Source organism: Aptenodytes patagonicus, chromosome 7 (assembly GCF_965638725.1).
Source record: "Aptenodytes patagonicus chromosome 7, bAptPat1.pri.cur, whole genome shotgun sequence".
Lineage (NCBI taxonomy): Eukaryota > Metazoa > Chordata > Aves > Sphenisciformes > Spheniscidae > Aptenodytes > Aptenodytes patagonicus.
The window spans coordinates 39,106,078-39,131,405 of NC_134955.1; the positions used below are offsets into that span (position 1 = coordinate 39,106,078).

At 35.0% G+C, this 25,328-nt stretch overlaps 1 protein-coding gene across 2 annotated transcripts in view; it reads left to right on the plus strand.

Annotated features, from left to right (window-relative positions):
• Positions 1 to 25,328, plus strand: part of DPH6 (diphthamine biosynthesis 6) — a 219,084-nt gene that overhangs the window by 65,660 nt on the left and 128,096 nt on the right. The window contains exons 7-10 of one of the 2 annotated variants that reach the window (XM_076344932.1): positions 7,348 to 7,442; positions 14,394 to 14,481; positions 22,767 to 22,917; positions 24,178 to 24,309. In XM_076344932.1, coding sequence (XP_076201047.1) covers positions 7,348 to 7,442; positions 14,394 to 14,481; positions 22,767 to 22,917; positions 24,178 to 24,309 — 466 coding nt within the window. The remainder of the gene's footprint in view (positions 1 to 7,347; positions 7,443 to 14,393; positions 14,482 to 22,766; positions 22,918 to 24,177; positions 24,310 to 25,328) is intronic. The other variant, XM_076344933.1, reaches the window with a different exon arrangement.

The window sequence follows — 25,328 nt, forward strand, 5'->3', positions numbered from 1 at the left end:
ACCCAAGGCTTATCTTTGTACGTAGAATTTAAGCCTCTCATACGCACTTTCAATATGAAAAACATTCTTTCTGGAGGTAGTTCACAAATGGTGCCAGCGCCTTTAAAACAAACTAAAGGCGAGAAACCTCAATATTAAGGGAACGCTAACTCGTATGTCAATATGATAAAGCTAAATAATTGCATGCAAGTTAGAGACTTTCACAGCAAGGAATGGTAGTGGCAAAATCATAGGTGATGCAAAACTTCCCCACAGATATCCCCTTCTGAAGGTTTCCTACCATTTTTTACACAGTCAGACTGCATACAGTAGGGCCTTTCAAAAATGGAGTAAGACGTTTATTCCAGAGGATGTACTTAATTCTGTGCAAAGGGTCATGTAGTCCTCAAAGCAGGAAAATGCTTGTAGGCAGAGCTAATAGATTTATTTAAAGAAAAATTACTTAACTGGGGGGGGGAAGAGACCAGATTTTGTACATGAGTCTTCTCTGAATTTGAGGTAGAAGCATCAAACATCAAGCTAAGTACAGTTTATCAGCTCTGAAAGCGTGTTTACATATATTGTCTGTGACAAAGCCAATTTACCACAGTTCCTTGTCCTCGAGCCTGTTAAAAACCCACAATTATTTGCGTGTTCGGCTATTAAGAGAGTCTTGCTGTAACTTTTATCAGTTTAAGCTGTCTAAATTTGTGCAAAATGATCTCCTAAAAATATTTTGTTGTTAATCTAGGTAGTTACTGTTCAGCCTGGCTTCGTAAGCAGTTTTTCTGGAACAATTAAGGGCATGAAAAACTTTCAGAAGAGAAAGAAAAAGTAACCAGAATTTGTTAGGAATTTTAAAAATCTCTTTTGCTGATGAAAGATATCTTGAGTTTAACTTCATTTTGTTAGTCATTTACATGGCTGGAGAGAAGACGATAGATAATTGGTACTTGGCAAAGCTGAAGAAGAATGAAGGTCCACAACATTCAAATAGTCTTACTTGAAGAGATTGTTGTTGGCCTGTTCTTAGCTTGAAGTTTGTTGCTTCTGCTTCAGAGCTGGAGAATCTGCCCAGAAACCTTCCCCCCTGCCATATAAACTAGTTGATGTAGAAGTCCCCTTCATTATCTCTTTTTGTAAGTCTTGCTTCACTTACATCTTCAGATCATCTCAACTACAGCAATGATTCAAGAATACCAGGGGGTGGGGGCGAGAGGTGTTTTCTCCTGCTCCAGAAGAAGGGAAGGAAGGGAAGTAGGGAAATAAATATCTTCCTAAATACTTGTAGTATGGGTAAAAAAATAGCGGCAGAGATATACAGTAGGAGTACACAAAAAAAAGTATACATTAACTATATATAAAATATTTGTTCATATTGTGTCATTAGCAGGTGTTTTATTTCATGGGGTGATAATAAAGGTAGACTTAAAAGAGTAAATAAGGTAGACTTCAAAAAGGAAATCTAGGCATATCAGTAAGATCCAAGAATAGTTAGAAGAGGGAGTGGATTTATCCTTTCTGAAAAGTACAGATTGGATTTCTACAGGAAAAGGAAGGAAGAGGGAATGGGATCACCACTTCAAGCATCAGTGAGCTTTTGGATTAGGTAATACAATCTAATTGAACACTGAGCTAACTTTGAATTGGAAGCTGTATTAACATGGCTGTTTGGCTCAGCTAATAAGCCACTGAGAACCAGGGTCTGCAAGTTTCAGTTCATCACCTGTGAACATGGTTAGACTGCTCCCAGGAGCTTGACTGCTAAGTTGGCATTGCACTGCATGAACATGCCAGATTGGAGTCTTCGTTGCACTCCACTTTTGTGTCGTAAGCCTGCTCTGACACTGGTATGCTGTATAGTGCAAGAGAGTAACATTACTGTGGAAAAGCAGTTCTACTGACATGTGAAGTCACGTTCTGCATATACTGTAGAAATGGCTACTGATCGATAAATTCCCAGAAAGGTTGTTTGGAAGATCTTTGGGGTCATGAGTAAATAATACATAGTTTAAGAGTACAATAAACATTTAAGTGCTCCTCTCCCAGTTTGTTGCTGCAGATCACTTAAGCAACGTTTCTGTTTGTCAGAGGTGTTTCTTTAGAATCTCAGTAAGTGACAGCTAAGGAAGGATAAAACTTTGTAATTGTGAAACAATGAACAATTTACTGTGGAACAGATTTAACAGAAGCATCAACTCTATTGTAATATCATTTCTGTACTGGTCAATCACGTTTTTGTGGGACTAGTTAAATAAGCCAAAAGGAAGAAAGTGCAGCCTTTGCGTTCACAGAAAGCTTCTGTTATCAAAATTCAGGTTGGAGCTTCAGTGGGGCTGCAGATGGGTAGCTACTCACCTCAGTTGAATCAGTAGTCTTGACTTTCTTTAAAACTGTAGCAGCAAGTATTGCAATTTTAGTTATGTTAATAGGGTATAATTAAAATAAGGCTTAAGAGGTATTCTCCGTTTGATTTCACCATCATTCATTTTAAAAAGAAAATAATAAACTAAGAAATCCAAAAGTACCTGGTATTTTGGGGAATTGAATGTGTACTTCCTGATGTTTGATGGCTGAAGTGAAGTGGTTCTTACTTACTTGGTTTCACTGAAATTCTTACTGTCATGGTTTAACACTTCTCGAAACCACATTTGCAGGTTTTATCTTTTATTGATACAACAATAAACAGAGCAATGACTGCATAGCTTAAGGTGTAGAACCAGTAGGGCATTCTGACCCAACTTGGAACTGGTTGTCAGGCCGTTGTAGGGGAGACTGCACAACTGATTATTTGTTCATGTAGCTGTTTCTTGTGCATATGCATGTTGTGAAAGTCAAAGTCAGTACAAATAAATTGTTTTTACTGGATACTCAGTTGGCTTTAAGGCCCAATAAAACCAAATCATTAACTATAAAATGAAAAGAAATGCTTAGGTTTATGATGTGAAAAATACTCTTTTGGAAACCAATGAAGTCTACGGCATCAGAAGTCCTGTTAGACAGAATGTGAGAGCAAGGAGTTCGCAGTTTTCAGTAAGGAGGAGAGATAAAATTTAATATTCTGACCATACCAAAGCAAACACCATAATAAATTAATTTTTAACGTTGCACATCCCCAAAACTACCACAGCATTATATGCTCTTGTATCTTTGATTTGTGTTGTATTATCTGACCAGTAATTTCAAATTTCACAATAAATTTCTTGGAATTTGTTGTTCTTGTTGTTTTTTGCTAATTTATGCTTTTTCCTGTTCTTGTGGGATTCTCTTTTGGGTTCTTTATTGACATCTAATGTTACTTTACATAGTTGTTTATTCAGCGAGGTGCAGGGTTTTTCATTACACATTTTCCCTAGTGCAGTGTGCAAGTTTGTGAGAATTTTTGCAGTACTGTTTAAAATGAATTAAATAGTGTTCTACATGTTCTTCAGTTTTGTTGAAAACCAGTTTATATCTTCATAAGTTCAGTGCCCAGAAAAATGCCGGTGCTGAATATAAGAGGATCATTGATATTGAACCACAACATGTATGACATGTTGAGTCATTTGGGATTCGTAGGGAATATCCTGCTTTACATTTTAGTGTGTATTCACAAAGTTCAACTTCTCTGATACTACGTGTCAGGAACTAGGACTTACTTCTTTTTATACTAAAAGTTTACCTTAAGGGACAGGCAATAAAATCAAAATCAACTTATATTACTATAATGTGCCTATTATAATTTGTCTTTTGGACATACAAGAAATAAGCCTGAAGTAATAATTTTCTTCTTAGAAAAAATCTCTTGTTGAGGCATTATAAGAGGCATGTAAATGTTAATTGAAAAAAAAACAAACAACAAACAAACAAACAAACAAACCCACAACCCAGCCCTCATTTCATCCACTGAATTGTTTAACTTTGGAAAAATATATTGTCACCTAAATTTTCAGTCTTCTGATTTACTTTAGTTTATTTGTACAATAGAAATGATACTAATTACTGACATAAAGGTGAGGTGTTTTAGCTGCTGTAGCAGCAGAAAAATGGCGGAGTATTGAGTGGGAAAAACTTTGATTTAATTTTGCAATTTTTTTCTGACTTCACATACAGAAGGTTGAACTTACAAGTACAATGATGATCTGCAACCCATACTTTTATCAGGGGTAAATTTTACCGGCTCAGGACATTGGCATTGTGGCAAGGAAAGTTCTTGAATTATTGCTTTTTTCCTAAATGACAGGTCTTTGATTAATTATTGATGAATGCTTGCTACATAATTGCTAAATTATTAAATTGCTCTCATGTCCCACTGTTTTCTATATACCAGAAGCCCTAGCTTTTTACACTAAAGTATTTGTTGGCAACTTGCCAAATCTCAGGGGCTGCTCACACTTTCCTTAGAATTTATTAATAGAAAGGTAAATGCATATTATGGTTATATTTGTCTGTATTTCTGTCTCTGCTAATAGACAATAAGAAAATGTTTAGTCATATGTATGCTTGCCGTAGAAGTTGATGAGTACTTCTTGATGTAAAGAGTGTTTTTGTAATTATAGAGGATTTACTAAGTGTTACAATTTCTGTCTGGGAACAAAGTCTTCACTTGAAATAGGAAGCACTTGAATTCATATCTTTTATCTTTGATTACTAAATTTAAATGAGAAAGTCAGCTTTAATCCTTGTGTTTCATTCTCAAGGTAGGAAGAGACTGTTCTTCGGTTAATGTTTGGGCTGATCGTTTATATACCTTGTATCTCATTGTGTATTTGAGTTAAGATTAATTTTGTGTAGTCTAGATGTTTTCTTCATATATTTCTTTCAGATTTTGAATTGGACTTGCATTTTTAGTTAAGTGTAATTTGTAAATTTGCTGTTTTCTGGCTCATCTGAACTAGAAGGCAGATTTAGCAATCATAGAATTTAGATTAGAGTCTAAGCTGTTGTATTGTTATGAATGTAACATCCACCTTGCAAAACAAAATAATTGGTCTTCAAAAAATGTTAATATTCTAAATGACTAAAAGGCAGAGATCTGATGTCATTGATGACATTTTAAAAATATTGCTGACTTTGTTAAATGAACATTAAGAACCTGTTCTATGAGCTGCTGAATATCATCAGTTCCTGTTGACATTAGTGGGAACTGAAAATCCTTTATCACCTTGTATAATTGGTGTCAAGAATGATCTTGAAGCCAGTGACATTGAAAATGAGGATTTCCCACAACAAAGATAGGAAATAGTCTCACATCTTTTGAGTATTCAATGTTAATTGCCAATAATTATCCTAGGCACTGATGTTTACAAGCAGAGCTTCCAATTTTGAAAGTGACTTGTAAACAGTCACTCCTTGTATTCACTGTGGAAAGGTTACAGTTAGAAAGATCTTTCTGTTTTTCTCTCTTTCATTTTTTTAATAGTTTTGTTTAGGGTTTTTTGCAGTGGAAGCTACAATGAGAGGAAGAATAAAAGGTTTTGACTAACTGTTTTGTAGGTTGTCCATTCTTGTTGCATCAAAATTAATTATTCTTGATGTATTTGTCCTATAGAAACCTTGTTGCCGTTGTTGACAGATGGAGTTCTCTTTTATGTCAGGAGTGTAATCTTTTAATGAGCACTTGATTAAAGGTTTTCTTCGTGCTCCTTTTCCTTAAAAGAAAATGTGAAAGGAAAAATGAAAAATACCTCTCATAACAAGACATTGAAAAATGATTTAATACGTGTTCCAAAAGACTTAGATTTTACACCACCAGACAACTAAATGGTCACATAGAGCATTACCAAGGTATTGTTTTCTCAGAGCATTTATACTTTTCTCCAAAATAAAGGCTGAAGAGGATTCAGGCCTTTTGTTTAACTAACAGAATTTTAAATTTAAAATGGGGTCTTCAATTTTATGAAAACATTCAAGTTCCATGTATTTAATTTCTTCTTTCACATCTGATTTTGATTTTATTTCTTTTAGCTAAGATGATGGCTGAAGTTGTAAACACTCTGAAGTTTTAAAATAAAAAACTTTCAAAGAGTACTGTAAAGTAGCATAAACTATACATTCAGCTTCAACAATAAAAATACAGTATGATTTGAATACGTCAAATAGACTTGCTACACAAATATTCTGGTAATCATATAAAAAATTGAACATACAATGGATAAATAACCCAGTCTCATGCTTGCCTAAAAATAGACAAACAACAGATTTGGAATTATTTTCTAGCCCCCAGACAGACTTTTTCTAACCATCTCCTACATGTTGTGGAGAACTGCATTGCTACTTTGACTGCAGAAGCATCATGGGTGGGCATCTGTTCCTCTAAGGAAAAGCATAAGGGGGTTAAATTAATATCCCCATTAGTAACATTGGTGTCTGCAATGGGGTTGAGGACTGCAGTTCAGCTTCTCGTGAACTACTTGAAGCAGAATGTTAATGCTTGCTTAATGTGAAAAAAACTGGACAGGACTTGGCTTGAAGCAGTTAGTGCTGGGACACTTTAGAAGGTGATATAATCTGCTGATGAGATGAATTTCTCCTGCAGAAAAAGGGAGGGTGTCCCCATGGTCAGGCATGGTACAGATGCTTGATTACTACCTATCAGTACAGTACATTAATACAGAATTACAGTGAACTATTCAGCAGTTGTGTGCTCCTTACTCCAGCAAAAGAACTTTGGTTCCTGCTCCACAGCTGCTCATTTATAAAGCAGAGAATAATTAAGATAGTCATGTCTCTATTTTGAATGTATTGGTTTATGTACGTATGTGTTTTAGTGGGATATGCAGAGCTTCAGGAATATTCATAAATGTATATGTTGATTTAGAAAGTATATTCAGTACAATTTATAAAGGAAACAGCATGTTGCTACCTCTTTAGATCTTGTTGTAGCTTTTTGCTTTTGATTTAGAAAACTCTCATTGGTTCTATTTGTTAGAATTTTTTGGAAGAATGGATATTTACCAAAATACAGAATGCAGTTGAATCTGTGGCCAAAAATTGTGTTCATTGTATACTTCTATATGAAGTGTTACTTCTTGTGTTGATTTACAGTACAAGTTTCTCACAGAAGTGAACTATCTATGCTAAAGAAAGATAGACAAATACGGGAGTCTGAACAACCTTTCATAGCCACTGAGGAAGAAGGACTAGGAATTCATTTGTTTATCTGAATGTTACAGTGCCAGTTCTACTTAAAATATAACACATTGGTAATTTTTAGATCACTGTAATATGAATATGGAGAAATCAAGAACCCTCTGTATGATATTTGGTTTTTTTCAGCCTTGTAATGGGTAGTCTTTTAGAAAGTGCACACTGAAATTTTCAGCAAAATATATTTAATAGACTGCTTTAATGTAATACTTATGTATTTTAATTTCCCTTTTGTGTTAGCTTTCTGAGAAATATGGAGTCCATGTTTGCGGAGAAGGTGGAGAATACGAAACATTCACTCTGGACTGCCCTCTATTTAAGAAGAAAATAGTTGTGTAAGGAACAGTTTCTTCCATTTCCTTATATTAAAGCAATGGGAACATATTCACATTTAGCTTGAGGCAACTTTTGTTGGCAGAGGTAAAACGTCCTCTAAGTCCACAAACACTCACTTTGTTTAACACTGGCAAAGTCCTCTGAAAACCTAAATCAATACCTGACAAGACGAGGCCTTCATAGAGGGCTATAAACTTTTTAGACATTTGCACTTTCGTTTACTTGCTGATTATGGCCTGCAGTAAAACTGGTACCTACACACTGACACTTTTATCCTTTCATGAAGTGCGAATTGCCTGTAATATTTATCTTTCATTACAGCTACATTTGATAAACTGCCACATCAGTAGCCTGTGGGTTCCATTAACTCTGTGTGTGTGTGTTTTAAGTTTAGCAGCTTAGAATGATAACGATAAACATTTTTCTTCAATTATTAGAGGATATTTTAAATACAAACTTTGCATGAATCCATCTCATTTACACTGAGTAGTTTATTCCTTTGACATAAATTGCTAAAACCTGTGTAGTGGGATATGGAAAATATTTGTGTCTTGATGCGAGTTTCTTATTAGTCTGTTAAATTGCTAAGCCTGCTTGCTTCGAGTGAGATGTTTTGACTGCTGTTCCTTTTCTTAGCTGAGTAAACAGACCAGTAATCATGTATTGGTGATAGTCATCTTAGGGAAGGTCGAGATTATGGAGCATATAGATATGATTAAGGCTTTCATCGTGAAGGTCTATTTGTTTCATTTTTCTGTAAGACTGGGATCTGTTCGTATAAGGAACAGAAAAGCAAGAGCTGTTAACTCTTGTTTTCATTGCATGGCATTTGGGAGAAGAGCAGTAGACAAACTGGTGAAAGGGATAGCAGCTACTCTGGCAGATACCTGCTGAACTATTGGTTGACTGGAAGATAGGGTCCTCTAGAGTGAACTAAAAAACTAGATAATTTGAGTCTGGTGATACCTCCATGCAAGAAAGCTATGGAATTCTTTAATAAGAAGAAGATTCAGAAAGTAACAATGTAGAATCTTTAAACTGGATTTAAGTTCATGGATGGAATTACGAATGTATGGGCCAGGAAGTGAGACTCTTGGAGAAGATTCTCTGAAGGGAACCAGGTGCTAGGTAGAAGCTGTAGGTTGTGAGCCAACCTGCTGACTAGTAGGAGTTGCAAAGTTAAGCAGGAAGTTAGAATAAAATGTGTATGATGCATGGGTACATCTTATTACAAATAAACTTGGGGACAAAGGACAAAAGTCCCCAATATACCCTCAGATAGAATCAGTTTGGTCTCTTCTAGCAAAAGGGAAAATATTGTGAAATCATTACTAGAGCACGATTCATTTTTGCATTTAAAAGTCTGATATGATTTCTATTAAACTGACAAATTCTTATCAATTCCAGTAGGTGTCAGAGGCAGAATTTGTGAAACTTCGTCATTTACTGTAATACTATCCATTACCAGACAAATGTGGCCTATTCAGTGTTTATATTGCAACACTTGCAACAAAAAGTATACTTGGATAGCTAGATTTTAACTGAGAGATTAAATGTGCTTGTATCAGTTTTTGCGCTTAAATGTGTTTGGCTTATTATTTACATTCTTTCTATTTATTTTGAGGCTTTGTATGTAACAGACTAAATCTGGGAATTCATTGGAATTGGATGCATAATTTCCCAGTGCTCCTTTTCAAAGCTCTCTTGGCATAGATACAACAGATTGGAGAAAACTATGTCAAATCTCATGAGAAATTCTTGGTTGGTGTAGTGCGGAGAGGTTTTTGGTTTTGTTTTGGGGTTTTTTTTTAATAGAATTTGAGGAACACTTTTGGGAAAGTACATTGTGCCCTTGGTTTGGGATCAACGAAATACCAGTTTAAGTAGGAATATCTTATAATATATTCTTAGGAATATCTTATAATATATTCTAAATGTATTTCTGGCTATCAGTGATTTAATGACCGTTCAAACAACTAGGAAAAGCTAAAACAGAGGTGGTCTGGCTGCGTTGTCTTTATTTCTATTGGCAACACTCCAAATAATAATAAAAGTTAACAATAAATGCACAAAAAATACAGGAAAAGACAAATATATAAATCAGTGGGTATTTAATAAGAAATGTATGGCACAGCAGACTGTTAAACAGTTACTCAACTAGTTCTAAATATACATTTCCGTAATGGAAACTGAATAGCTACACTGGCATTGTGTGTCTCTGGCTTGATTAGCCCTGCTTAGGTCTTACATTATTCATGTCATAAAGACATGCCTTTTGAGGGGCCATTCATGTGAAATCTATTACTTTATGAACTTCTAAAGAAAAATATTTTGTAGTTTCTTTGTCATTAAATAAGTTACAAGTTTATTTATTTTGTGCTTTTCATTCTTGCTTTTCATATACACTGAATCTAAACAGACTTTGTAATCACGTTGTTAACTGTCCTAGTATAGTTTCCAAATGTTTAGATAGCCATGGTTCTGGTATACATCCTGATACAGTTTTTGAAGCTTAAATGGAGTTGTAAGAATTACAATTTAGAGGTTAAAATCTGTCAGGGTTTTCAAGGTCCCTAAATTCCTGAACTCCTCCAAGGTGTCTTCCTAGAGAAAGTTTCTGAGGAAGACATTGAAGATTACTTTCGCCTCCAAAACAGATGTGATGGATTAACCTTGGCTGGCTGCCAGGTGCCCACCAAGCTGCTCTCACTCCCCCTCCTCAGCAAGACAGGGGGAGAAAATAAGATGAAAAAGCTTGTAGGTCAAGATAAGAACAGGGTGATGGCTTACCAGTTACTGTCATGGGTGAACCAGACTCAACTTGGGGAAAATTAATTTAATTTATTACCAATTAAAAAAAAAAATAGGGTAGTGAGAAACAAAGACAAAACTAAAAACACCTTCTCTCCCTACCTCGTTATTCCCAGGCTTAACTTCACTCCTTTGTTCCTGACTCTTCTACATCCTCCCCACTGGGCAGTGCAAGGGGATGGGGAATGGGGGTTGCAGTCAGTTCATAACACTGCGTCTCTGCTGCTCCCTTCTCTTCACACTTTTCCCCTGCTCCAGCCTTGGTCTGTTCCATGGGCTACAGTCCTTCACGAACTGCTCCAATGTTGGTCTTTCCCACAGGACAGTTCTTCAAGAACTGCTCCAGCGCAGGTCCTTTCCATGGGGTACAGTCCTTCAGGAAGAGACTGCTCCAGCATGGGTCCCCCATGGGCCACAGTTCCTGTCAGAAAACCTGCTCCTGCACGGGCTCCTGTCCACGGGCCGCAGTTCCTGCCAGGAGCCTGCTCCAGCACGGGGTCCTCCACAGGCTGCAGTGTGTGATGTGGTCCTCCGTAGACTGCAGGGGAACAACCTGCTTTACCATGGTCTTTTCCACAGGATTCACGGAATCTCTACTCTGACACTTGGAGCGCCTCCTCCCACTCCTTCCTCACTGACCTTGGTGTCTGCGGGGCTGTTTCTCTCATGTTTTTCTCACTCCTGTCACAGCTGCTGCACAGCATTTTTACCCTTTTTAAAATATGTTATCACAGAGGCACCACCAGTGTTGCTGATGGGCTCAGCAGCCCCTGGTCTCTTCTCACAGAGGCCACCCCTGCAGACCACCCCCTGCTACCAAAACCTTGCCATGTAAGCCCAATACAACAGGAGAAAATCTAATGCACCTGTCATTTATAACACTGCTTTCGGGTAGTGTTTTCACTGGTCGATGTTTTTGTCACGTGAAACGTGGCAAAATATGTTTCTACAGTATATCCTTTGAAAAAGAAGGAAATCTGCTAGTTCAGGAAAAGAAAAGTGTACCCTTGATCTGTTACTGTGGAGAAGTTGGAGTCTCTTTAATGTAAGACTGTATGATGAATTTTCCTTTCAAACATTAAGTTGAATTCTTGCCATTCTTCTCAATCTTCATTAAAAATACGCCTCACAAAGGAAGCATGGCAGATTGAGTGAAATATTTGAAAATAAACAAGATCTAGCAGTGAAAGCAAGATCTTACAATCAAAATATTCAACAAGAGTCAGATGGGTTTTACCTGGTTTTCCTAGGTAGACTATTGTAATCTGGTTGTCTGCTTTCTTATGCTCAGTATTTGAGAGGTACCAAGCATTTCCCGTCCTTCTTACACTGGTATTTAAAGTGCAGTTGATTGACACCTCTTCAAATCATAAAGAGATATTTCTCATCTATGTGAATGCCATCTAATATCTACTATTATGATAAAGGCCCATTTGTATTTATGGAACACAGAATAGTTTGATCGATTTCCCCCCCCCCCCCCCCCGGTAAATTGGCATATTTGAAATATTTGGGAAGTATAATTTTGCATTTATATACCTTACCATTAGCTCTGTGTTTAGGTTTGTAATTCTAGGTTTGGAGTTAAAAGCAAATCTGTAAACATGAAAAAATGATCATGTACTGAGAGCACTGATTGTACTCTCAGAGTTGCTCTAACTTGTCATATTTGTCCTGTGAAAATGTTACGGAGTGTTTTAAAATGATTAGATATTTCCTAGATCTTCAAAGAGACTTGAGATACCAGATGATTATGATTTCAAAAATAGATAATTAGGACAGCTTTTCAACTATTCTTCATTGTTTTCCAAAGTCTTCTGAAAATGTTCCTCAACAAAATTCCTGTGTTTCCATCATGATCAATCATGAATCACCTTATGTAGTCATGTTCCTACTCAAAATTCAGACTTTCAGTGTGAAGTGGCTGTTATATAATTATTGGTGACTCTCAAATCACTGTTTTTCATTTTAATCTCTGCATGTCATGTGGTTCTGGGTTGGTTTTTTTTTTACTATTTCCTAAGCTGGACATGACATGTAAGTTCAGGACTTCCTATTTTTTTAGTTGGTGACTCATCATTGGATGCAAACCAAACTGTTCTGCTTTCCACCTATTCGTTACATTTACTATTGAACAAGACTAAATTTTATCAGTTAGAACAATGATGTATGTTTGGAGAGGCTGGCAGAAAATGAAGTAGTTAGGAAAAAATATTTTCTTTTGCTATTTATTGTAATACTATTTTCAGCACCACATAATCTACCTATTGTGATCCATCAGCTGAGAAATATTGGCATACTAAACTAGATATCTATTATGGTCCCATCAAATACCCATGTGTTAGCTGCACGTCATAGCAGTGTACTTCATACCAAGAAGAAATATTTATGATCTCTTAATATTTGCAATACTTCTTGAGGAACAACTAAGTACTCAAAAATTCTAAAGTTATTGAACAGTTAGCGTAGGTATCAATGCTTAGCATCTATTCTGCTGTACTAGTGAATTGGAACATGCAGGGATACAAGTAGGACTCCTGCTTTTACTTTGGAGTTAAATATTTTTTTTAAAGTTACTAGGTATTCTTTAAATTCAACAGACACATACATTTAATAACCCTAAATTTTTGTTTTTCCTTTCTGATATAAGCTTTTCTGTTAATTTAGTTACACTAAGTAATTAATTAACTACATTAATTAGTAGTTAATGCATCACTGAAAAGTACCAGACTTCCCCATATAGGACTTGAACAACAAGCCAGAGATGTTTATTGAGAATATCCTCAGACACTGAGGATACCCAGGTACCAGGTACTATGGGAGTCTTGGTATCTGGTTTTTATTATTTTAATTATGTATTCCTGTTACTAAAAATTTCCAAAGTTATTTTCTACCTATTTCTGTTAGAATTAGAAGACACCATGGTCATTTGAAAAGTATGATTTTAATCTTAAGGGACTATTTTTAAGATATCTTAAAGGAATAAGTGATATTTTAATCATAAAGAATCTTGATAAGAAGTCTCGAGAATGAAGCTGAAGGCTTATTTATCAAAACACTTTAGAAGTTTACGAAAAGGGAAGTGGAGCTTCTTATGTTATAGGTATTTATCATTATTGTGCAATGTAGTGATGATGATTATCTTAGGAATTTTGTTATTTTAAATCCCAAAACATATTTTGTAGAACAGATATTTCCATTAATTTTACACTTTCATTAAGTCAGTGGAATATGGCCAAGATTTCAACTGTTTCCAGTTTGCATGGGTTTTATGTGGCATTACTAGAAATCTATCTCATCTCATCTCATTGAATACTGTGAAGGTATCAAGGGCGCTGTGGTTTCAAGAAGATTATCTGTGTGTCCTTAGCCTTATTGATAATAATTTTCAGATTTTCTTGCACTGCATCTGAGTTTCTCTTATGTTTTCTTTGAGTTTCTCACCTTCTGATGTTTGTTTCCTAGAGCTACCTTCTTCTTAAGCAGTAAAACCATGCAGATGGATATAACAGATACTGCCTCTTGTAAATCAAAGTGTGACAGATTGTGTCTGTAAAAATGAAAACTAAAATTAACAAATTTGAATCAGCACACAGGAAGTTTATCATTGTTACCAACACATTTGGCATTAAAAAGTTGTGTCTAGTAGTCTTCAATATCGGATGCAAGATGGTCAAATCAGTCAGTTTCTCAGCGTGAAATACTGTATGTTGTTAATACTTCAAGAACTAATCCCCAGAGCGTTAATCAAGAAGAATGGACTTTTAAAAAATCTCCTGTTGGTGAAATTAAAAGATCGCTTTGCATATTAGTCTCTAGAATGTAAAACATAATGTTATTTATGCTTTCATAGACTATAGCTAACTGAATTTCTCAATACTGGTCTGGAAGTATAGTTTATTCCTTTTGAAAATGGAAAATTAGTGAAGATAATGTGAAGATACGTGAAGATAATGAAGATATTAGTGAAGAATAACAAATTTATATAGCAAACTTTTTTCTTAATTTATATGAAAACTAAATAAGAAGTTAATAGATTTTCAGTGAGTTACCTTGGAGTCTGTGTTATGCAGCAACTAAGTATTGTCTGTATGTAAAATTATATACTAATATTTGATGCTAAGAATTTTGTATTTCAGAGATTCAGCCAAGGTGGTTGTGCATTCGGCTGATGCATTTGCACCTGTGGCCTACCTTCGTTTTTTAAAATTACACCTGGAGAATAAGGCAAGTAGATTGCAAATGTCATCTTCCTTTAAAGCTACATGCATGCTTTCTATTTTTATGTTGCTTTGTCACAGTTTGGAGTGAACCTATGTATTCTCATGTGGGTGTACTATCAAATAACTATGTACATATTTAGTTGAATTTCAGAACTTACCATAAGGAAAAACTCAACACAAATGCTTCCTTGTGTCAAATGAATGAATGGAGGTAGTATATTTGTGTAGCATTTTTCATCTTGAAACCTCAGGGTGCTCAGCCAATGTAGTTCAGTCAAGCACATGTGTAACCTGTGTAGTACAGCTAGCCACACTGTGGAACACAGCTGTATTAGGAAACTGTATGAACAGTGTTGATGTGCTGGGAGGTGGCATCTCTTTTTGCTGTTTGTGGTGTAAAGTGGATGATTTAAAAACTTGCTGACGTGCAAGTGCTCGAGTTTTAAACATACTGGTTTTTGTTTTATCTTTTCCATATGAAAGATACATCTAATGAATGACTTCAAATTATGTAGAGGAGATTATCCTGGTCAAAGATCTTAAAGGAATCATTAGCAGATCACTGGGATTCATTCTCTCAGCTTATGATTCCATGGAAACAGCAGAATAGGAATAGGAACTCTAGTGGTTTAAATATTGCAGACTTTTATGTGAGCAGAGCTAAGAAGGTCAAAACAGAAGTTATTTTTCTTAGTATTTGTCATCACTTTTCTATTTTTCTTTTCAATATTTTAGGGGTAAAATGACTTTTTTTTTTTCCCCTCCTGATCATCTGTAAGTGCTAGTATTTTGTTGAAGAGAGTGTCTCGTGATCTTCCTAGTACTGTTGCAGCCATCTTTTTGTAGGTCTTCCTACTTCTTTCTACACTTTGAAGATCACTGAACCTCTTCTAGGTGCAGGGATTGTTATAGAACATTATTATATTGGTATTTTACATTTCATGTTTCTTGAGCGACTACATTTCTTTCAATAGATAATGCCTTCCCCCCCCCCCCCCCGCCTTTTTTTAATTTTATTGTTCCAAACAGATAAAATACCTGTACATTTTTCTTCCATGATGGTTTCATTCCTGCCTTGGAAAGTAAATTGTATTTCATCCTGTCAATTTCTAGTTTGGGATTTCTTTCAAAAATAAAGCATTAAGTATTTGTGTGGGAGACTGTGAAAAGGATATCAACTATGTGAAGCAAAACCAAATAGGCTGAATAAAGGAAAATTTGGGAGCGGGCATGGTGGGGAAGAGTGATAATATATTAATATTTCTTTGGGGGCACTGGCTTTATTGCTCATGGCAAACTTGATGCTAAAATGCACCATACATCACTACAATGTGACAGGCTAGGGAAAATGAAAAACAAAGCTTTACATATATCAGGCAAAAAATCATATTAAAATGCATAACACGTTCTATAAGAATCAAGATTTTACTTTTATCTGTTCAGAAGCTCTTTTCCCCTTCTTATGTAGATGCTTTAGATTTGGTTAAAGCCTCACAGTTTCAAGCAGTGTTGTAGTAAATCATATTTCAAATCCATTGTAGACAAAGCTGTCACACTCTCAAAGGGGTAAGGTTTACAGAGACTTGCCCTGGATTTTGGTATATAAACTGATGTCTTGTATAGTTAAAAGGAAAATAGTCTATTTTCTGCAGTGTTTGTCTCGTAAGGAAAAGTATTAGAATCTTTTGGCTATAGATAATTTTATGACACGATAAAATAAGCTAGGTTTTCAAGAAGTTATGAATATGGAGAACCAGTCAGTCTTTCAGAGCATAACTTGTTACTAAGTTGGCATGGTTAAACTACATAATGATAAAGAGATGCCTTCAAGATTGATATGCCTGTAGTACTGTACTTTTATCATTATTTGGTGCTTACAAGCCCTACAAAAAAAATTAAGTATCAGTTAGTAATTCAGCACTTAAAAGCCAATCCTGCAATAACGAATCGCTGCAGGGAAAAACTGCTTTAGGAGAACTAATTTTAGTTTCAGGCTTTCAAGGGATTACTGAAAATTGGGCAAAAAATACTCCAGTATGAACAATGCGTAAAAGTAGCCACTTGTATAAGCACTTTGTAGAAACCATTAATAGACTGCACAGTGATGTGTGATTCTAATAAGTATTATGACATCAGTTTTGTTATCATTTCAACTGAGATATATACATATTTTTAACTTTTATTGGATATTCATTTTATCTTCGTTATGTGCCACAGGTGTTAATTTTACATTCTTTGAATTTACTTTTATAATCATTATGCAATTATAGCTAGCGTACCTTAGTCTCTGCTGTCTTTCCTCCTCTATAATGCATTTTCTTCAGCTAAATCTCTTCATGTTTAACTACAAAGCCTGCGTAGAAATTTGTTTTAGATTGTTTCTGGCAGCAAAATGAGCCCTTGTGCCTGGGGGAAAATAATATTTTACTCACTGTTCTGGTTTAATACATTACTGTGCAACTTCAAGATGTGTTTTTGCATAATAATTGAAATTTTTTTTAACACACCCTCTTTACTTTCATTACCAGTGATACATAAAAAGGCTAAAGAGATAAATAAATATAAGATTTTATTATAAAAACATTATTAAAAGTTTGGTAAACACAGCTTGAGATAACTTTTTTGTAGGCATTTTACAAAAACATTAAGAATAATAATGCTAATAAAACACTAATGTTCAAAATTTGGGAATGCCTCATTTACTTCATGGTAAAAAACCAAGGTCACCACTGTGATGTACATAATACAGATACTTAGCTTCGTCAGTATTTTACTTTGCAAATAAGACTGTCACTTAGTACATTTAAAATGTAGAATGTTTTTTGTTGAGGGGGAGGCAATTTCTGAAGCATATTCCAGAATCTTTAAATCAAGTGTATCAGCTTTTGTATTCAGTACAAATTTAATTTTGAATATTTTCAATTAGGAAAAAATGCAACTGTGAAATGATTTTTTTTACTTTGACAGCACAATGAACTTGCAAAACATTTTTATTTTCCCCATATTATACTATTCTGTTACTCTGTTACGTTGTGTTGGCTTTTGAATGATCAGAAACAGAAATTAAAGCTGTTGGAGCTTCTGCTGATGTGAACATACTTCTGATGACAGTAGTGAACATATTAGCTATCATTCATGCTTCAAGATTTGCTCTTTCCCACATTTAATAATTAATACTTTGTTCCCCGAGTCCCAGTGAGTAGGAGCACACATACATCAAACAATACAAGCCGTGAAACTGCAGCCTCTTAAGTTAGGGATAGTCCAGAATTAGAGGGAGTCATGTAGTTTTCTCTCTACGCTTGGCAGAAGAAAGAAGCCTGTTTGCCTGTAAGAGATACAGGAATCATGCCTGCTGCTGCTCTTTCTTGTAGCATACTATTGCATTATATATACCTATCTTGAATTGATATTGTGAGACTTTGTTTTCCTGTTTGTAAAAGATCTTGACCTGTTTGGGTGGAACACATTTCAGAATTGGAAGCAGTTATGCCCCTGTTAAACATCAGCAAATCTATTTCACAGGTCAATTTGGAGATGGTTTTAAAAACACTTGTAAAAGTTAGAAAAGGTGTTTGGGAGATATTTACATGCCTTGTGTACTGAAGGAGCATGATCCTGCAGGTTAGATTTGATTTAACTTTGTAGCCTATTTCTGTCCAGTTCCTTCTGGCCTGAATTATTTTAGTTAATCTCCATTTAGGATGTTAGCTGTAGAATTAGACTTTGTAAGTGATGTCAGGGGGAACAGGAAGGAATTTCAAGTTGCAAAATATGTTTTGTTGGTGGCATTGTGGGTGGCATTTTTTGAATACTTCGTCGTTGTTGAATGATACTTCTCCTAGGTAACCTTTAGTTTCCCTTCTGCATCATAAGAATATAGATAACCCTTGTAGTTATGTTTTCAAAACTTTGGTAACAAATACTGAATTTTTTTTTTTTCTGCACTGATTTATTTCAAACACTAAGATAATAAAGAAAGGATTTTCTTTCCTACTCCATTTGATTGCAGATTTAGTCCAGTTCTCTGAGAAGAGAGAATTTTTTGTTCTCTTTTCATAATGAATAGTCTTTATTTGAAAGTCTTTCAGCATAAAGGACTTTCTTTCCTACGTGTCTGTGTATTGTACTTGAAATACTGCAAGGGGATGTATGGTCTCTCTCATTATATTTATTTCAAGGAGCTCTGTTATCAAGGTACACCACAAAGAATAAAGAGATTATCATAGTCTTTCCTTACGTCTTGTGAGCTCTCTGCCCCACTGTATTCTCATTGCTGCTCAGTGGGAGAACTATCAGTTTCAGAATTGTGTTGTGATAGGTTTTTATACCAGTTTCGGTAGTGGAGAATGTAAGCTTTTTAAGAAGGCAATCTGTTGTTTTCATAAAAGACCACTGCATGGAATTTCAGCTATATCAGTCAAAGTCCTAGCTGCAAGGCTTTTTCAACAGGAGAATTTGGATCTTGGAACACTCGTGCATTTGCTTAACTTCATTCTGAGCGCACTTGCATCAATGACATGAGTTATGTGAATATAGTTAAGCATATGCATGCATGCAGGCTCTGATCCAAAATTAGGTTGGTATCACAATGTACAGTGGGTGTGGGAGAAACAGTGTAACAAATGGGAAAATACATTGCTTCTGTGAAGTAACATGAAAATGTTATGTGATAAAATAGGTTCTGTAAGATTTAATTAAAATGTCGTTATAGCAAGCTTGATTTTTTGTTTTTAAAGTGATGAGAATATTATTTAGGGAAAGTTAGTCTGCTTGTGGCAGTCTATAACTTTTAAGTTTTAAATTCTTAGACTACTTTCTCTGTTGAAAGGAATGGAAGACGAACATTTGTATGAGATTTGAATATAGCTACTAAAAAGAGTCTGGCAGCTTTACTTAGGCTGGCATTGAGCCTGTTGTTCTTCTTATGCCAGGTTCCACACCTAATACTTCTGCTGTAGCCTGCATCTGTGCTGCTGCAGAAAGTGATTGATTACCTATGTTTTTGGAGCATTGTGGGAGTCAGCCTTGAATGAATCATTGTGATGTATCATAGGCATTGAAATCAACAGTAGTCTATAATTATTTTTATGGTCTTTGGTATATGTAAGAGACATTGTAGAATTTCTAGTATTTCTTAGTGATTTCCAAAAATTTTGCAACTGACCAGCTGTTTATGCATGTGTGTAAACACAGATGTATAATTTTATTTATATCTGTGAAGCAATATTGATATAAGCTTAACAATTTATAAAATATTGACATATTTAGGAAAAAGGGATGTGACTGTGAATGATATGAAAATTTCTTGCAGCATCAATTTGGGATATTTGTAGTATTAACAAATTACAAAGCTACAGGGGAGTTCTGTAGGTTACACCAAACCAGTTGTGATACAGTCTGTGAGTCTCACTGCATCCCCATGTATTTTTTATGAAGCACATTTTGCAGAAAACTTGTTTAGAAGCATAGTTGAAAGAACAATTTTCACAGATGGCATAAAAATGGAATAGGTGCTCTTTTCATGTTCACTTGCAGAGCGTATAAATTCAGTCCTCCAGTTTAAGGAATGGAGAGAAGTTACAGGTCTCTAAAGGCACCTGCAGAAGATATCTGTAGCTCTAGATCTCTTAAAAGGTAATTATGTAAAGCTTAACAAAAGCGAGAAACAAAGTGGCTGTCATACTGGCAAGCTGGAACTTTTCCCTTTCCAGTTAACATATTTTTTGCCTAGTGATGGATTGTTATACCATATTGAAGTTAAAATCCAGGTGATGTAAAAACAAAACCCAAAGCAGCATTGCGATAGTATCATTCATATCACCATGTCTGTGCATGCTTACTCAGGGGGTAGGACCAAGAGGTGCAAACTCTGTGTATGTTACATTAGTACTCAGTGAATGCCCGTGCTACAATGCAAATTGATTGTTTCATGATGGATGTTACAAATTAGCCAGTGAAAGCAACTAATTTAATAAAACAACAATTTGCAAGAAGGAAATGGTAGCGCTTTTAGCACTTCATGCCACTATGCAGTCTATATATTTCTATAAAGTGACGTCTCATGGATAAAAAAAAAGAAACTTTAAAAAATATAGAAAAAATGGAATTTTCTTGGTTCTTGTAGCATAATCCAGCTTAAGATCTATTTCAATTACAGATTTGTGTTCCTGCTTCTTTATTTTCTAAGTCATACCTGAGGGGTTAGGAGCTATCAGGCAGCCCTCTGGGTAACGGCAAAATACATCAACTGACAGCAGTAGTTGAAGGTGTAATTCAATGAGTGGGAAATGGTATAGATGCTGTTGGATGCTTGTATATTGTAATGTTGGAATGTATGTCATGTTTGTGCTAAATTGCAGTTTTCATCTTTACGCTATTCTGTTTAGTTGACTTCTTTTAACCTCTCATGTACAATTGATTCACATAAAGTAGATTATTACCTTGACTTTCATGCCTTTCTTGGAGGAATGAATAAAATGAGGTCCAATCAAAGAACATCAGCACCTCTTAGAAGAGCATAGCTTTAGTGTTTACAGTGCTTATAAAACTCCCCTTGAGCCCTTTTAGAGGCTGCAGAGCTGAGTTTCTTCTCATAGGTAATGACCTTTTTGTAATTTAGCCTTTCCTCAGAATTTCCAAGTACACTGCTTTAACTTAACTGGATCCTTTTTCTCTCCAGTGAAGTCAAATGTGGATGTAAATGCCGAGTTCTCATTGCAGACTTCTGATGCTAACCGTAGTTTTCTGCCTTTTTTTCTCTCAGGTTTTTTTTTTTTTTGCTTAATATAAAGAGAAAACTTTTGAAGTTGCAGTAAGATATATTTTATTTTCCAAAGGGAAGAAAAAAATACAATAAAATTACTTTTTTAAAAAGTCTATATTCAAATTGGATTAGTAATTTTTAATATATTCCATTTTGTTTGACAGCTTGATGAGATCTAATTGTTAAAAAGCAGAGAATGCAGAGGGTCAAACTTCAGGTGACCTTATGAGTGTTTCACTATATAATGTTAATATTCTTTTTCATAGACATTTTGCATGGATATTCTATAGATAGTACACTAATTTATGAGCTAAAAGAATATTCAGCAGTTTCTAATCCATATTTAAGGATTGCCAAAAGCTTCGTATTTTGTCAACTTTTTCTTGCGTTAGTTGGCTTTTTCATCATTTTTGCGAATTTGGTATTTAAGAAGCCTGCAGTAAAATGCATAGTTTAGACACTATATGGAATTTGAGACCTTTGAGCAGAAAATTAATCGATAGAATCTGGAGTTACAGCATGCAGTGATGTTTGGTTAAGGTTTGTGGATAAATTCTGTCATAATTCATATTGAATTTAGATGAAGACAAGTAGTATTAGCCAAGCTAGTGATCCCAAGGTCAACATGCTCTGCAGATTAGGCTGCCTTGGAAAATCAGATGAAAGAGAGTAGGGGTTCTGATTGCTCTAAAATTAAAAAAATTTATATGTGTGCTGTAATTATATGGCTTGTTGAAAATATAATGAACTCAGAATTTTGGAAGATTGGTCAGTACGCACTCTGCCTGTGTATTTTGCTTTAAAAGGCACGCTGGGTAGTATTCTCTTCCTAGGCCTAAGAAAGTGTTTGGGAAGAAGAGGAGGTACAGTGAATTATTTTCCTTCCATGTCAAGAAATTACTTTGATGTATAAATCTTGGGATATGCTCTTTTCTGTATCTCAAAACTCTGAGCATCCCAAAGCGCAGTGAGTTTGATGGAAGGTATTGTCTTTGTGAGAACAGAGATTTTTTTTTTTTACATGGACTGCATTCATTCAAGGTTCCACCAAGTTTTAAAACTTTCTTGTTAGTCTTTTGCTGTTTCAAGTGTTTAGTGACAGTGTTAATTATGAAATTACTACTTTTGTACTTTTGTTCCTTTTTTCACTTAATTTATAATATTTTTGGAAAACTTAGTTGTCCTGTATATAATTGTGGAATAGCATTTCTTCATCATAGTATTCTTTCTGTCTCTTGAGTCTCGTTATTTTTAATATCTGTTGTCCTTATTTACTACTAAGTCTGCATTTTCATTCCATATGATATGTCAACAGGAGCACATTGTATTCTGCCAGTTTCTGCAATCTAAATAGTGGGAAATCCTAATGCTGTTCTTCCATGAATTGTTCTAATTCATACGTACCCATTGAGCTATAGTATTTTTTGTAATTGAAACCCAAAATTTGAATGATAAAATGTGCTGATTTCATACTGCTTGGCATGCTGTTTACTTGCTTATTTTATAATGTTTGTCTCAAGCAGGGGGAATCTTCAGGTACGTTTATGGTCAATAGCTGTTCTTGTGAGGAAAGCTGCAATGATGATGATATTTTCCCTTCATCAGAAGAGGATGAACCACAGAAAAACATTCCAGTCATCTGGAAGTCTTTGAAACATAATTCTTTGGATTTCAGTGAGTTTTGCACGGCTTTCATTAGAAAAATAATATTGAATATTTCATGCTGTGGTGGAGTGCGCTGTTAATTACTATAAGAACACTGCTGAAAAGAATGTTCATGACCTTTAATAACCAGTCTGAAAAAAAAGAGTTTCTACTGCAATGAGGTTTTCTGATAGGAATCAATAGATCTGTAGTAATGAAGCATTTCAAGTTACTTTACAGAAGGAGCATAACCCATTTTTTTCTTTCTTTCAGGAAACACACATTAATGTGTTCTGTTTGCCTGAATGGAATTACTATAATATAATCATACATTTGAGTGGAGGGACTGAGTTTATTTAAAAGGTCTAACCACACCTGTACCCATACTCTACTGTTTTTAAATTGAAGATAGAAAAGCAATCTCTAAAATAAAGTACAAAACGCAACTGTTCAACTTGCTTACATAGTGTATGAGTCTGTACACACCCTAGCAACCTCAGGGTGACATGCATGATCAAGTTTAGCAGCCTAGCAAGTTACTGTCTCTTAGATTAGCTGCGGTAACTAATCATATGCCTGATATTAGCACTGCCTCAAACATGAGGTGATTAATGCAAGATAAACCTGAGTTCATAGATTGGTACCTCATTGAAGTATCACAGCATCACTTTTACCCTACACCCAAAGATTAGTAAACTTTTCCTGAAAACCAAGTTTCATAGCATAAGTGTTTGATATTGAATGGTATTTAGGCTCTTGAATATGGATAGTGCCTGGTGGGATGTTAAAAAGTGTCTAAACATGTTATGCATTTGCTAAGATGATCAGAACCAGGTTAAACACCTAACTTCCATTAAAATTTGGCATATAAGTTTGAAAATCTGTTCCTGTGTCACTTAGATACTTTTGAAAATTTTAGCTTTTCAGTGTCATATCTTATGCCAAGTCTGTATCAAAACAGGTAGAGAAATTGTAAAAGGTCAGCAAAAATGGAAAGGAGGAGAGAAAGTACAGAAATTCTCAGCTAAATACTACTTGCAGACATATTTTCTGAAGGCAGTGTTGGAGAACGATTTGTCAGTAGCATTTGGAAGCTTTGTTACCAGCACACTTACTTTCAAGGTTTTGGTTTATATCTGTTTGTAAATATTTTTTCAAGATGCTTTTACTGTTTGTGATTATTTTTTTTTCTGTAGAAGTTCTTCTTACTTAAACAATTTAAAATATATTCTAGGTTAATCTGAAATCTTACATTATTATAATCATAGTGCTATTCTTCATTTCCCGTAGCTAAGACGTTTGGAATTTCAGGAAAGTCCCTGAGTGGTTACCAGTGGTTTTCAGGTATCACTGCCCACTTCCTTCCATCAAAAGGCAAAAATGCTCAAGAGGCAGCAAGGGAAGCATTTTCTTCTCTCCGAGGTGCTTTATTCAGTTAATGCATTATCTGCTGTTAACTATATTGTTTTTAATATGGTATTAAGTAAGAATCTGTATTGTCATATGTTTTATAACTTTAAATATGGTTGTCGGTTTGCCATCTCATTTTGCATTGGATTGGAATCTTTGATATCAAGACTGCCAGCTTCAATATTGAACACATCATAATTTGACTGGCTTTTGAAGACCCTAGAAAGCCAGAGTAGTGTTCATATTACTGTAACAACACTATTTCCACAGTACTTACTCACATTATAACTTGCTTTATAGCTTTCTTGCAATATATACTGTGTGTGTGAGTGTGCATGTGTGCTATGGATGCTGTCTACTTGCTAAAGCACTTTTGTAGCTACCATAATTTTAAATTAAGTTTCTGGAAAAGCTGTTGCACATTTTGGCATCTAGGATTAGGTCAGTAGCAGTAAAATCTCATTTATATTCTTAATGTAAAGGAGAAACTGCGATCTTGGGAATCATGAAATCCAGGTTCCTTACTAACCCCCTCTTACAAGATACTGACATATAAAATAAAATGTTCACATTTTTGTTTTGTAATTTTTTCATTCTAAATTTTAAGCAAAGCGTGTTTATACAGGCTTCTTTTCATTCATAAAAATGGAAATAATTTTTAGTATCTAAATGGGTAGGCTCATATTCTTGTTCATTAATTTGCCTGAGGTATTGTCCTATAAAATCTTATTTTTTGCATGTGCAGCTGAGTATTCATGATTGAATATAGGATTATAAAGAAACCATAGAATTTTTTTCAGAAGCAAAGAAGTTATACTTTGTAGAAGGTCATTAAGCTAGTTTTTGATTGCTTGGAAATCAGCAAGGTGGATGTGACCAAACTTTTAGTAAAAGACAGTAGTATTTAGTGTAAATCTTCTGGGTATAATCTGTAAATTGAAGCAAAAGGGTTGTGTAATGTTTTATTTTGTTCTTGCTATATTTGAATGGAAATCTGCCAGTACAAACATTATATATTTTTGCCCTAGCAT